Source organism: Rana temporaria, chromosome 1 (genome assembly GCF_905171775.1).
Source record: "Rana temporaria chromosome 1, aRanTem1.1, whole genome shotgun sequence".
In the NCBI taxonomy this organism is placed as follows: Eukaryota; Metazoa; Chordata; class Amphibia; order Anura; family Ranidae; genus Rana; species Rana temporaria.
In genome coordinates, this window is record NC_053489.1 from 33779512 (window position 1) to 33794226 (window position 14715).

The 14715-nt window shown below is 43.7% G+C and overlaps 1 protein-coding gene across 1 annotated transcript in view; it reads left to right on the forward strand.

The window, feature by feature from the left end:
- The window catches only part of SETBP1 (SET binding protein 1), a 194296-nt gene extending 182434 nt beyond the window's left edge, over positions 1 to 11862 (forward strand). Inside the window, exon 3 of the mRNA XM_040336153.1 lies at positions 7716 to 11862. Coding sequence (XP_040192087.1) covers positions 7716 to 11180 — 3465 coding nt within the window. The 3' untranslated portion in view covers positions 11181 to 11862. The remainder of the gene's footprint in view (positions 1 to 7715) is intronic.
- Positions 11863 to 14715: the final 2853 nt, after the last annotated feature.

Consider the following 14715-nt stretch of genomic DNA (forward strand, 5'->3'; position numbering starts at 1 on the left):
ACATATTTAACTTCTTTTGCCAAGCGTGTACAAAAGTTTTTCCCTTAATACTTCCCCCCCCTTACCCTTCCCTCCTCCCCCCCTCCTATCTCACCCAAAACAATCTCCTTATACCTCTGCTTCTCTCTGATTTTTCTATGGTGGCCTTAAATATCTTCTCTTAACTTTTCCGCGTAACTCCATGATTTCTTAAAGGTTCTCCAGTTTTCCCATTTCATATTTTGTAATATGTTATTGCCCTCCAAGTCCTCCTGCAGTTCCTCCATTTTATACGTTTCTTCAACCGCATCGATCCATTCCCAGATCGATGGGCATTCCACCTCTTGCCAGCCCCTTGGGATTAATCTTTTGGCAGCATTCAGTAGGTGTGGTACTAGCGATTTTTTATAACTTTTAATGCCTTCTTCCCCCCCGTGGAACAGGACTACCCAAGGGTCCATCTTTATCTTTTTCTTTGTAATCTCTTCGACGCAGGCCAATATTTTTTCCCAGTACCTCCTTATCTTAGGGCATCCCCACCACAGGTGCGCCATATTTCCTGGTGAACCACAGCCCCTCCAGCACTCTCCAGTCTGTCCCTCTTTAAACTTTTTTAATTTGTCTGGTGTCATGTACCATCCGGCTATGCATTTAAAACACATCTCTGCTGTGCGGCTATCCACCGCGGAGGAGTGTGTCAGGGTCAGCATTTTCTCTATTGTGAGCCTATCCCGCTGTGTCCCTAGTTCCCTTTCCCATTTTTTAATGAATGGAGGTATGTTCTGCTCTTCCATCTTCAGTAACATCTTATATAGTCCCGAGATAGGTCCTCTGGCATTTTTTGTAGAGCATATTTTTTCCAATTCCAATAACTGATCTCCCGACCTCAATGGGTGTGGAAGGTCTTGGATAAAATGGTTTAGTTGCCGATATCTCCATTCATTAATTTCCAAGAAAAAGTTTTTTAATTTCAACTCCTGTAATGTTAGAATGTGCCCTTCCTTCATTATATCCCTTAATTGTATAGTGTCCATTTTAATCCAATTTCCCCCCACTTGTGTTTTACCTGGTGCAAAATAATCGTTATTCTTTAGTGATATAAGGGGTGAATTGTACTCTTTCACAATTTTCTTATAAACCGTGTCCCAAACTTTAAGTGCATTTTTAGTTATCTCGTGTGCGTTTTTATCTATTGTCCTAAATTGGGGAGGGTTCCAAATTATCTTATCTAACCTTGCCTGTGATAATTCATTTTCTACACTAACCCACCTTTTTTCTTTGCTGGCTCTGGCCCACTCCACCACTCTTGTTAATACCACCGCCTCATAGTATCTCTTGACATCGGGCACCGCTAATCCACCTTTTTTTTTTGGTTGTTTTAGGGTCTGAAGTGCTATCCTGTGTTTCTTATTTCTCCATATATAATTCATTATTAATTTTCTAAGGGCCGAGAGCAATGTCCCGGGGAGGGCAATGGGGATCATCTGGAATTTATATAAAATTTTTGGTAGAATAACCATTTTGCAGTAATTAATTCGTCCTATCCATGATATTGCCCTGTTTTCCACCCTTTTTGTTTCTGTCTTGATTTCATTTAATAAAGGGATGAAATTTATCTTATACATCTCCCTAGTGGATTTTGCTAGCAATATCCCTAGGTATTTAAGTTCTTTAACCCAAGCAAATTTGTACTTCGTTTTCAGGAGTTGTTCTTCTATCTTGCTTATATTTATGCTCATAATCTCCGTTTTTGTGATGTTTAATTTAAAGTTTGAAATTTCTCCGTATTCGCTACATAGGTTTAGAAGGTTTGGGATTGATATTTTGGGTTCCGTTAAATAGAAGAGGACGTCGTCTGCAAAAGCTGCAAGTTTATGTTCTTCCTCTCCTATTTTAACCCCTTTTATTTTTTGAGAGTTTCGGATCCTAGCCAGCAGGGGTTCCAATGCGAGCACGAATAGTAATGGCGATAGAGGGCACCCTTGTCTTGTACCGTTTCTCATTAAGAAGGTTTGAGAGAGACTTCCATTTATTTTTATTTTGGCCGTGGGGGACCTGTAGAGGGTGCCAATCCACTCCATCATCCTCTGTCCAAACCCCATTTCCTTCAGGGTGAGCAACATAAGTCCCCAGTCTACCCTGTCAAACGCTTTTTCTGCGTCTATCGACAGGAGTAGACCTGGGGACCCCGCCGCCTTCATTTTCCGGAGGATTAACAGTGTTCTAACCCCATTGTCTCTCCCCTCTCTTCCCTGGACAAAACCCGTCTGATCCGGGTACACCAATCTCGCCATTTCCTGTTTAATTCTCCCGGCCAATACCTTTGCAAACAGTTTTAAATCTGTATTGAGCAGAGATATCGGCCGGTATCCTGAACAATTTCCGATGTCCTTCCCTTCCTTAGGGATAACGGTAATAGTTGCCTCTGATGCCTCTTTACTTAATTCGTACTCCTTTCCAAGCCCATTAAAATACTGGCATAGCCTTGGCAGAAGTATCTCCTTAAATTTTTTGTAATACATTACTGTAAAGCCGTCTGGCCCCGGACTTTTACCTGAGGCCGAACTTAATAATGCAACTTTAATTTCGTTTTCCGTTATTTGCCTGTCCATCCCCTCTGCGTCTATTTGACTGACTTTTGATAACCTTGCTTCTTCTAAAAATGCTGAGATTTTATTGTCTTTCTCCCCTTTTTGCCAGTTTTTTTGTTCTACTGAGTATAATTTTTCGTAATATGATCTGAATGTTTCAGCAATATCTTTTGTTGTATGTAAGATCTCTCCTTTTTCATTTTTAATTTTATCTATATAATTCCTTGATTTCTTTTTTTGTACCATCCGAGCCAGATGTTTGCTTGTTTTATTTCCCCACCTATATCTCTCCCTTGCCACCAAGTTAAATTCCCTTCTTGTTTCCCGGTCAATAAGTTCTTTAGGTTCGTTCCGCTTATTAACTAGGTCCAAATATATATCTCGTTGTTTACCATTTTTCTTATGTGTTAATTCCAAATTGAAGATCTCATCCACTAATTTTTCTTTTTTACTGTTCATTTCTTTTTTCCTCCTTGCTCCTTCGGAGATTAACACCCCTCTAATCACCGCCTTATGGGCGTCCCATAATGTTGCTGCCGAAATTTCATCTGTCTTATTTATCTTAAAATATTCCTCTAATTCTTTTTTAACCCTCATTAAACTTTTCTCTTCTATTAGTAGTTTCTCATTTAGTCTCCAATTTGGATAGGTCCTTTGATTGCCTGTAATATTTATGGATATGCTAATTGGAGCATGATCGGAGATCGTCATAGTCTCTATTTTTGTTTCGACCACCGCATCTAACATTCTATGCTCGATGAAAATGTGGTCGATCCGGGAATAGCTTTCATGTACATGAGAGTAAAATGTATAATCTCGTTTGCTTGGGTTAAAGATCCTCCATGTGTCTACTAATTGGCTTCTATGTAGACTACCCTTTACCTTTCTTAATTGCCTTTCTTGAGTTTCTAATGTCTGGTGTGTTTTATCGGCCTTTGTGTCCATACAAAAATTTAAATCTCCTCCCAATATTATCTTTCCCCTCCTGAAGTCCTTTAATTTCCCCAGGATTCCCTGGAGGTATTTCATCGGGGAGGTATTCGGTGCATATATGTTTACAAGAGTATATTCCTCCTCCTCTAGTTTTCCTCTTAAAAAGAGGAATCTCCCTTCTGGGTCTGTCAATCGGTCTGTTAACACAAACCTAATCCCCTTAGCTATCCCGATTGCTACCCCTCTGGCCCTTTTAGTAATGGTATCGCCATAGTACCATATGGGGAAGTCAGGGGAGTATAGCTTTATGTTTGATCCTAATGTGAGATGGGTTTCCTGCAAGAGGACTACATCTGACCTATACCTCTTTAGTTCCTTTAGTACCTTATGTCTCTTTGATGGACTATTGAGGCCTTTTACGTTATAGGATAGGCATTTAATTACCGGCATCTTGGTTGTTGGTTACACTTTCTTCCGATTGTTTTGGTGAGATAGGATATCTTCCCCCCCCTCCCTCCCTTCCCCCCCCCCCTCCCCCTCCTCCCCCCCCTCCTCCCTTCCCTCCACCCTCTCCCCACCCTCCTCCCCCCTCCCTCCCCCCTATTGGCCTATTATAGACCCCTGAACCATCTTCCATGTCTTGGTTCAGTTTCGCTCTGGGTGAGGTTGGGAATTTCCCCCAGCCCTCCTGTTCTTTCACTAGGAGGGGCGGGGGGAGGTTGGACCCTCTCCTCCCTGTCTCCAGGGGGGTCCCCACGGATCCCAAAAGATAGTGGTACACAGGAAAGGAGAGAGAAAAAAGAAGAAAAAAGAAGAGAAAAAAAAAAAAAAAGAGAGCCTCCTAAGGTGCCCCCCCGGGAGACAGGGTACATCGCAGGAACGAGCAGAGGAACAGAGAGAGAAGAGGGGGGGGGGATCCCCCCCCCCCGTCTCCACCCCCTCCCCTACTCCCAGCCCGGAAGGTCGGGCACCTGCATATCCAATTTCCTACAAAAATCTTCTAACTCCTCGGGGAATCTCAGTGTCGCAGATCTCCCCTCTTTTGTCCCGATTAAACAAGAAGGGAATCCCCAGTTATATTTGATGTTCAGATCTATCATTTGTTTTAAGAGTGGTTTTAACAACCATCTCCTAGCCAAAGTTTCTGGGGCTACATCCGTAAATATCTGGAGCTCTGTTCCCTCAAATGTCATCGGGGGATGTCCTCTCAATCTCTTCCAAATTGCTTCTTTATCTTCATAAAATTGAAACCTTATTATGACATCTCTTATTCGATCGGCAGCTCCTCTTTTCGGGTTTCCTACCCGGTGTACCCTTTCGATCCTGATTGGGTTGTCTGCTGTTCTTTCCAATAATGGATTGAATATCGTCTGAGTTATTGTCCTTAAGTCCTCGCCCCTCCTCTCTGGTATAGATCTTATCCTTAGGTTTTGTCTCCGGTTTCTATTTTCCTGATCTTCTAATTTATAGAGAATGTGTCTCTGCTGTAATTGGATCCGATCAATCTGTTCTTTTAAGAGGTTCGATTCTTGTTCTTGTTTCTCCAATTGTTCCTCAGCCGCTTCTATTCTAGATAACATGTGGCCTACATCGGTTCTCAGGTTCTGTATTTCCCCCTTTATCGCATTTTCTAATTTTAACAGCATCTCTGCCATTTCGCTCTTAGAGGGGGACTGTGCGTCTGGGCTCTGTTCGTCTGCCCTGCTGCTTTCCAATCTACTTCCTAGGGGTCCCTCCTCTCTTAGTTCCATAGATGTTTCTCTGGGGTTTTCCTTCTGGGGTTTCTTATCTTCAGCTTTCTTTGCCTTATTTGCTGGTTGTTGCTTAGTCACTGTCTGAGCTCCAATAGCTCGTGGGCTCTCTCCTCTGGTCATGAAAGGTCTTATTGAGCTTGTTGCTGTTATATTACTTGGAGTGGTAGGGGGTCCCCCCTTTGTCGATCTACTTGTCATTCTGCTCATATTAGTCTCCCTCCTTCTGATTCTCTTCCCCAGTTTGACCCCTTATTTCGAACAAACTGATACCAGGGTCGGCTTGGCCGTGGTATCAGTATGTCTGATCTGTATTTCTAAGGAATTTCTGAAATTAATAGTATGATCCTGTACAATATAACTGCAGGATATCCAGAGGGTTTATTTCTCCTCCGTCTTCTTTTTATTTAAAAGGGAGAGCGTTGTTCCCCTCCCTTTCATAAAACTGTTCATATATTTATAAGCGGTTTTAATTACTACCTGATCAGACTCTGCACGGACAGAATCCACATGCGCAGAGGTACAATCAAGCGGGGCTCGCCTATTTGCCATTCACTGTTGGGGTATCCGAGAGGGGGGGCGGAATAACTATCAGCTTTCTCCCCCTTCAGTCCCCCTCCTGTTTTTTTCCCTTTCTTTTCCTTCCCCCTTTACTTTTCTCTCCTCTTTCTACTCCCGGGGGCCGGAAAGAGAGCTCCCCGGGGGCATGTGGAAAAAACCCGAATCAGAGAGCCTCCAGTAGTTCCCTGGTATAGGGGGTACATAAAAAATGTCCTTCAATCAGCAGGCACAGTCCCAAGGGTATCGGGGGATGACCCCACCTTTAAAGCAGTGTGTTGAGGGACCAGAGCTCCAAAAAGAGAGAGAGGGAGGGAAGAAGCAAAGACGGAAAACCAAAATAAATATATTTGTATGTATTTGCCTATACCATCTTTTTTCCAGGTTTTCCCACTTGAGAAATATATAGTCCCCTTCAGTTAGTTCATTAGTTAGTTAGTTAGTTAGTTGATTAATTAGTTGGTTAATTAGTGTGTCCTTGTCTACCCTGTTTATTCAGGTTCATTTAAGGTCATCTGGGGCAAGCAATTGATTGTCTCCAAGTTTCCAATACTCTCCACTGCGTCTCCTCTGTGTCCTTCTGTTCACGTTTTAGTGTACTTATTTTACTTCAGACCATATATTGTAGAACATCATTTCCCCTGTGCATCCAGCAACCATATTTCAGTCATATAATAAAGGCAATAAATCATTTAACATATCCTGCAGCCCACAGCATATCAGAACTTTTTTTTTTTTTTAGATTTTTCCACTGTGCTTATTATATCTCCCTTCTCAGTAAGTTCAAACAAAACACTGCTAACCGGTCCTCTGAGTCCCCTTCAGCATAGCTTAATCACAATACTTAGTATACCTTTCATTCCGGGTCCGCTAGGAGAAGGAGTGCGATAGGAGTCCATCTGAGCTCAGCGTGTCCGCTGGCTCAGCATACTCACGTCTATATGGGTTAATTGCCTGCCAAAGAGCAATGTGGGCTGCGAGCGCTGCTCTCCCGCTGTATTCGTTGTGCTGTTTCGGATGTCCCCTTTAGCTTACCAGCATGGACTCCGCTCCCTGATGCAGCGTGGCGTTACCTCACTATCTGCGGCTCTGTGTGATCGGCCACAGGCAGGCTCCATGTAGGTCGGTGAGCGAGGTGTACTGCGAGGTGTACTGCGTGCTGTGTGGGGGATATCCTCTCCTTCACTCGCTACGGTCCGTCCTTCCTCCCATCATTCCCATAGATCTTCACTCCTCACCCCGGAGCGTGACGCGGCCTCACGTCCTCACGTGCACGCGCACGGCATGATGTGGCACCATCATTTCTTAATGATTCAAAGAACAGAAGTTGTGCATGCGTCGTTAATGCCAGCCTTCCCTTTTCATGTGGAGAAGAGTGAAGGATCATCCAGGTATTAGACAGGCCATAGTTGACACAATTTTTTTTCTGCTGCTGGCAATAAATTGCATCTTAAAAATCCAATATTCTGGTTGTACCCAAGTCCAGGGGTCTCGAAACTTTCTAAAGAAAGGGCCAGTTTACTGTCTTTCAGACTTTAGGGGGACGGGACCTTGCCCAGTGGGAGTAAACAATGCCTGACCTATGATAATAAAATAGGGGGAGAAATAGTTGGTGTCAATGGCAGCAATAGTGCCCCATTTTTGCTGTCAGTGGATGGAATTATGCCCCATTGTTGGTGTTAGTGGCAGTAATTAAGCCTCAAGGGCCGGATAAAGGCAAGCAAATGGTTGCAGTTTATTAGACATTGGCCTAGTCTTAAAAATACAGTGTTATACAGTTATGTTATATCGCTAGATGTTGTGGTGATATTATTGTCTCTTAATTTTACATATTTGAAATGTATGAGTGAATTTGGTGTTTCGGGTGATATTAAATTTTTTTCTTTTTGTTTTTTCGTTTTAGGTGCATGAAAGGGTACAGAAGCATTCTGGACTGCATTTCGACACCGGAGTTCCTCCAAACATCACCAGTGACACCTTAAAACCAAAGCACCAGCAGAAAAGTAACCAGCATCATCTTGACTGGTTACCGAGCTCAGACTCTGGAGCCACAGCACAGAGCAGTTTCCTGGATGCTGAAACTGGCAAGGAAACAACTAATGCCACCAAGAGTCCAAAGCCAGAAATGGCTTCTCCAATTCTCAAGTCTCAGTCAAAGAAAACAAATGCAGGAAGTCCTTGGAGACAGATTTCAAATGCTAAGGATAATTCAGCTTCCAGTGCCGTTTCATCACCAAGCCGCAACAGCATTTTATCAGCAGCTAACATTTCCGAGCCAAGTAATGGTCTTTCAACATTAGAAGACCAAAAAGTTGGGGACTCACAGGAGAAGCCATTGTGTACTGCAAAAAAGAAAGGTGGAAAAAAGGAGCCGAGTCAAGCTGCACAGGCAGTAGAACAAGAACGAGGGAAAAATAATCCAAAAGCAAGTGACCATAAAAGTCATGAAACTGTGGACGGCAAGAAGGATTCTGAAGGTTCAGCAGCTGTGCAACAGCGGCAAGATACAGCTTCTGCCAACTGTGGTGAGAACGATTCAAGCCATGTGAGGACAACACTTCCTATAAATTCTACACCAGTGGATCCACCCTCAAATAGAAGGCGGAAAAAACAGTCTTTGAAGCCAGCTTTGGATAAAAACTTGCCGGATGAAAACCAGCATTCTGGGAGGCCGTTGGTTAACGAAGTGAGCAATCAAACAGTTTCTCAGCCCCAACCAGCCAAAAAGGATAACAGAGTGGTTAAACAGGGTAAAGTTACGAGTAATGAGTTGCCATCAAAGTTGCCAGAGATGACTGGAAGCGTAGGGAAAACGTTTGTAAATGGCATGACCCGTCTGCAGAAGTCTGCTGCTGCTGCTCCTCCTCCTCCTGTATCAAAAGCCATTTCTGAGAGCTCCAGATCGAAAATGTCTGTTTTGCAGCACCCCAGATTTGCTGCCAAGAAAAGATGGACATGTGGAAAGCCTAAAGCAAATGCTGCTCATGAAAATTCTGTTTCACATTCTGAGAAAATTGTGGTGGATCCACCCTCTGCTTACCCAATAACTCCCTCCAGTCCGCTTTATACAAATACAGATAGCCTTACAGTCATTACACCAGTGAAGAAAAAAAGGGGTAGACCAAAGAAACAGCCTTTGCTTACTGTTGAGACGATCCACGAAGGAACGTCTACAAGTCCAGTAAGTCCCATTAATAGAGAGTTCCCTGGCATCAAGAAAAGAAAGGGAAGGCATTCCCTCTCTGAGCTGGTCCAAATGCCATCTGCAACGGAAAAGAACATTGGTGAGTTAGATTTTCACAAAAAGGTTGGAAAGCTTGGAATGTTGGATAAGAAAACCATAAGAACAATCAACAAGATGAAAACGCTCAAAAGAAAAAATATTCTAAACCAAATTCTGTCTTGCTCAAACAGCATCGCCTTGAAATCTAAAACTCAGCCGCAATCTAACGCAATAGCAACAGTAACCACAACTCTTGACGCTAGGTTAGGCAAGCAGATTAATGTCAGTAAGAGGGGAACGATCTATATAGGGAAGAAAAGGGGGAGAAAGCCAAGAGCAGAACAGGTTCCCCAACAGAATGAACAAAGAACAGCCATTAAACCAAGCAGGCCTGTTTCTAGCCAGCCAGAAATCCCAACAGTGCCTTCTAACATGCAGTCATTTGTGGCATCTTCACCAGCAGCCATTCACAGTTTTGCAACCCAGCTAGTAGGTTCTAATGGCAACCTTAGCCCTGCCAGCACTGATACAATGTTTTCGGATTTAAAAACCATGCCAAATCTTCAGCCAATCAGTGCTCTTCCAACAAAAACCCCGAAAGGAATCCATGGCACCTCTTGGAAGTTGTCTCCACCCAGGTTAATGGCTCACTCCCCGTCTCACCTATGTGAGATAGGATCCTTAAAGGAAGTCACACTTTCCCCCGTGAGCGAGTCACACAGTGAGGAAACCATCCCAAGTGACAGCGGTATTGGCACAGACAACAATAGCACTTCTGACCAAGCCGAGAAGAGCTCAGAATCCCGTAGAAGGTACTCCTTTGATTTTTGTACCCTGGACAACCCAGAGGTCATACCATCTGAAACCAGCACAAAGAGCAAGCACGGCCACAGGCAGAAACATCTCATGGTTGACAACTTTCTTGTCCATGAAAATGTTAAAAAGCCAAAGCACAAGAGAAAACGGAAGGGTTTGCAGAACAGGGACAATTTGCAGTTTCTTGCAGACCTTGAAGACCTGATAAACAAGTTTCAAGTCTTTAGAATTTCCCACCGAAGTTACAGCTTTTACCATGAAAATCCTTATCCCAGTATCTTCAGGATTAACTTTGATCACTATTACCCTGTGCCATATATTCAGTACGACCCCTTGCTCTACCTTCGCCGAACCTCTGACATGAAATCAAAGAAAAAGCGTGGTAGACCTGCCAAAACCAATGACACCATGACAAAGGTGCCTTTTTTGCAAGGGTTTGGATACCCTATTCCCAGTGGAAGTTACTATGCACCATATGGAATGCCTTACACATCAATGCCTATGATGAACCTTGGTTATTATGGTCAGTATCCAGCTCCTTTGTATCTGTCTCATACGCTAGGAGCAACATCTCCGTTCATGAGGCCCTCTGTTCCACCACCCCAGTTTCATACATCTTCCCATATGAAGATGTCTACAGTCGCCAAGCATAAGACAAAACATGGAGTACACCTCCAGTCAACAGTAGGTATGGGCTTAGGTGACATGGCTCCTAAAACAGGAACAGTTGGACTTTCAAGCAGCCGACTCCACAAAAGGAAACACAAACATAAGCACAAGCATAAGGATGATCGCATCCTTGGAGGACATGGTGATTTTGGTGGGTTTTTTTCTGCCAAATCCACAAGCTTTTCAGGTCATACCACAAATGACAAGCTCAGTCCTTCCAATAAGGATCTTTCCTCTGCAAACGAGAAAAGCAAACACAAAGAACGACAGAAACACCAGCATTGTGAAACTGGACAGAGAGGTCCAAAGTCTACTTTCGAGGTGGACACACTTTCCTCCTTATCACTTTCAGATGGTCAGCACTGGACTCAGTCAAAAGACAAAAATGACTTGAGCAGTGAAGCTGTTGATAACTGTTTAAAAAGGTACTCTGGAAATGACGGCAGTGGCCGAGTGGACTCTTCTGAGCTGTTTGGGGAGATAAATCCATCCAATGATAGGAGAGACGGCGACCTAAGTGGGAATAAAAGACGGACCTTTGAAGGTTTTGGTTCCTACAGAGAAAAGGACCTTCAGTCATTTCGAATGAACAAGAAAGACAGGAATGTGTTTGAGTCTTCTGGATCAAGTAAGACCCGTTTTTGTTATAAGTTTGGTTGATATTTATTTTTTTGACTATATCTTGCAAAACCTATCTGGTCTTTATGAAAGTTCTCCTTTTATTCAGGTCATAACATATCAAGTAGTAGGTAGTCGCATTCAAACTGGAATGAGTATTATAGCTGAGGAAGCTACTTGGTGCGACGCGAAATTTGAACGTTACAGAAGAAGTCTAGATTAAATGTGACTAATATTTACTAGATATGTCTGTGTATGGGATTTTTTTCTCAATATTCATTACTTCCACAGAATTACTGCCCATACTGTTTAGAAAATGCTAGTTGCCTGACTGACTTTAACACTTTGAACTTGTGGCCTAAAACAAAAAATACAATACTGGATGTGAAACTCATGCTTGTTCCAGACCATTGACTCGGAAAGCAGTGAAAATCACACAAGTGATAGGCAACTAACATTTTTAGAATATGATTGGAAATGGCACCCTACATATTTCAAGATTTTTTTCAGATTATGCTTTTAAGGTTGCCAGTCTTCTTTGGACCAATGAAGAATGAGAAGCAACATAACTATTCATTTTTATTAGGAAGGTCTGTTTAGTTGTTAAATAGTCTGCCCATCAGCTTCTTTCCCCTTGCAGTGATATCTCAAATGTTTTATTTTTCATTAGCTCTTATGCCACGTACACACAGTCTGACTTTTCAACGAGCAAACCTCCGTTGGTATTTCCGACGGAAAAATTGAGAACCTGCTCTCTATCTAAATCCGTCGGAAATTCCGACAGAAAAAGTCAGCTGGGGCATACACACGGTTGGAATATCCATCAAAAGCTCCCATCTGACTTTTCCGAAATTCTGACCGTGTGTACGCGGCATTAGTTGATTCATTCATCAAACCTCCCCACCCCATCCAAGTTTAAATTCAGTAAACTCTAAGCAGGCCCGTCGCTACAGGACAGGCAAAACAAACAATTGCTTGGGGCCCCGAGCTGGCCTGGGGCCTCCAACTTCCCCTTCCCAGGCTGTAGCGTGGCTGAGCTCCTCTTCCTTTCTCCTGGAGTCCTGTCAGTTCGGCCGGGTACCGCACGTGGTACAGAAGATTCAGTTTCCTGTTCCCGGCCGGACTCACAGGAAGTGCACACTGAGTGCTCACTTCCATTCAGTCCGGCCGGGAACACAGGAAACGGAATCTCCTGTACCACGCGCGGTACCTGGCCTGACCCTGGCACTACCTGATAGGGGACACATAATAAAAGAACACCGACTGACAGGAGGAAGAGGAGCTCGGCCACGCTACAGCGGCAGCCTACAGGGAAGTAGGGGAGGTTAGAATAGAAAAATATAGGGACTAGGGAGGGGGGGGAGCAAGAACATGGGTGTAAAAAATTAGTGTAGCGCTAATGTAGGCTTTGCGTGCGGGGGGGGGTGCTTGGGGGCCCCCATTTTGCTTGGGGCCCCCAAATTCTTTCAAATGGCCCTGACTCTAAGTGACGTCAGGCGAGGTGTAGACATGGTCATTTTTGCATAGAGTGCCATTTTCTACGTTAAAGCGGAGTACCACCCATATTAAAGTCAGAGGCGAACTTCGATGGCGATGGATACACCGCTCCTCCAACGCCCCTGCCCATTGAAATGAATGGGCAGTGCTGCCAAAGCTAGCAGGAGTTAAAAGCGCGCCGCTAGTGGCTTAAATGCACTGCCAAATCGTCAAAGCGCCACTAAAACTACGCAGCTGACAGCCAGTGTTAAGGGTCTCTTACGAAAATGGATTCACATTCTTGGATAAACCCAGAGATTTCACGGAAAATTAAGTATTAAGCTTTAAGAAATCATATATTATTTAACGTTCATTAGTAATTACGAGCAGTTTCCTAGTAAGGGTTACTTTAAAGAATATTTACATTTTCTGCTGGGGGCATAATTATATTTTCAATGTAATTAGAACAGAGGGGGCATGTTACATTTAAGTCGTCTTAATGTTTTCATGAAAAGGGAAAAAAGTCCGCTCAATTAAAATGTTCATTGGCTTTCTGATTGCGAGTTGTGTGATTGCTCCTTGCAGAAGTTATTACCCGGCTTCCATAGGAAAAAAAAAAAAATTGTTCTCTTAATTAAAAACTACAGTAAAAATGAAACAGTAATTAAATGGACTTCAGTATTCAACAGCGAGCTGGGGATTTGAATCCTCCCTCTCTCGCCCGCATTCTCCACTTCTCATTCCCGAAGATAAAAGAGTTAATCTATTTCAAAGGTATTTCCAAAGGCATTTTTAGCACATCTGCTTTGTTCTTGAAATATATTAAGATGAATTGAAAATATTTCTTGAAAAGCGTCTGTATTGATTGTTGGAAAAAGCATTTTTGCTTGTGGAAATATTGGACGCTGGAGGCCATGTTAATTCTTCGGCTTTTCTGACTGCCCATAGAATTTATGCTTCTTTCCTCGATTTAAGAGTTGGCTGTATTTTTTTATGGTTGGCATCATGTTAGTGGGTCGCATGTTCCCTTGTTTGTAGTGCAGCGCAAGGTTAGTAGCCTACAAATGCCTTCTGGAATTCCTCCTTAAAAATGCAGGGCACCTGGCATGTGAAGGTGTCTAGGCACTGCTGTGCTGTTTCTGCAGTGTTAGATTTAGGCACTGCTGCATAAAGCAGCCAGCCCGTAGATGATTCCATTTTTTTTTCCCTTCCAATATGGGTAGAAGGAAAGAAAATTTGCTTGATTCTCCCATCAACACAGCCACTCAAATCCAGATTTAACCAAGCTTTTAGCAGAGATCCTCTACTGCAGGGGTCTCCAAACTATGGCCCTCCAGTTGTTCAGGCACTTCATTCCCCTCATGTCTTTGAATGTCAGAGTGTTACAATGACTCATGGGATGTGTAGTTCCTCAACAGCTGGAGGGCCGTAGTTTGGAGATCCCGGCGGTCTACTGGATTCCTTGGTTTTCTTGGAGGATCTCTGGTAAAGGCTTGGCTGGTTAATTGTGGATCCAAGTTCATCCATTTATAGAAGCTTGGAGTATGATATCAAATGAGCAGGAATCAGGAGCTGCGGTGGCTCAACGCGATTGGCACTGCGCTGACAAGCCATTCACCTCTGCAGCTAGGGGTTCGGATCCTGGTCTCGGCTACATGTGAATTGAGTTTGGTGGTCTCAGCCTGGCTCCCGGTGGGTGTGCTATTCGAGGTAAGCCTGCGCTTAATACGCCCACCCCCCTCCCACAAAAACCACCACGCTTACACACACTCGAAATTGGGTTAACATGCACACACTCTGACCACGCGGTCTCAAAAAGAGAGGCGAAGTACTAACAGGGCTGGTTGAGCGGGCAAATCCTCTTACTCCCTTCTAGGGAGTCCCTCTGCCCCGTTGGGTTTCAAAGCGGAGCAGGTAGGACGAGCTGTGTGGGAGGACCCCCTCACACACCCGCCATTGCCACCCGGGGCATGGAGAAAGGTGGCAGACTGACTCAGGGAGAGGCCTGCCTACTCCCAACTCCTGCAGTCCGGCTCCTCTCTCGAGTACACGCACAAAATACACTTAATAAAAAATAAAAATAAATGAGCAGGAATGACCA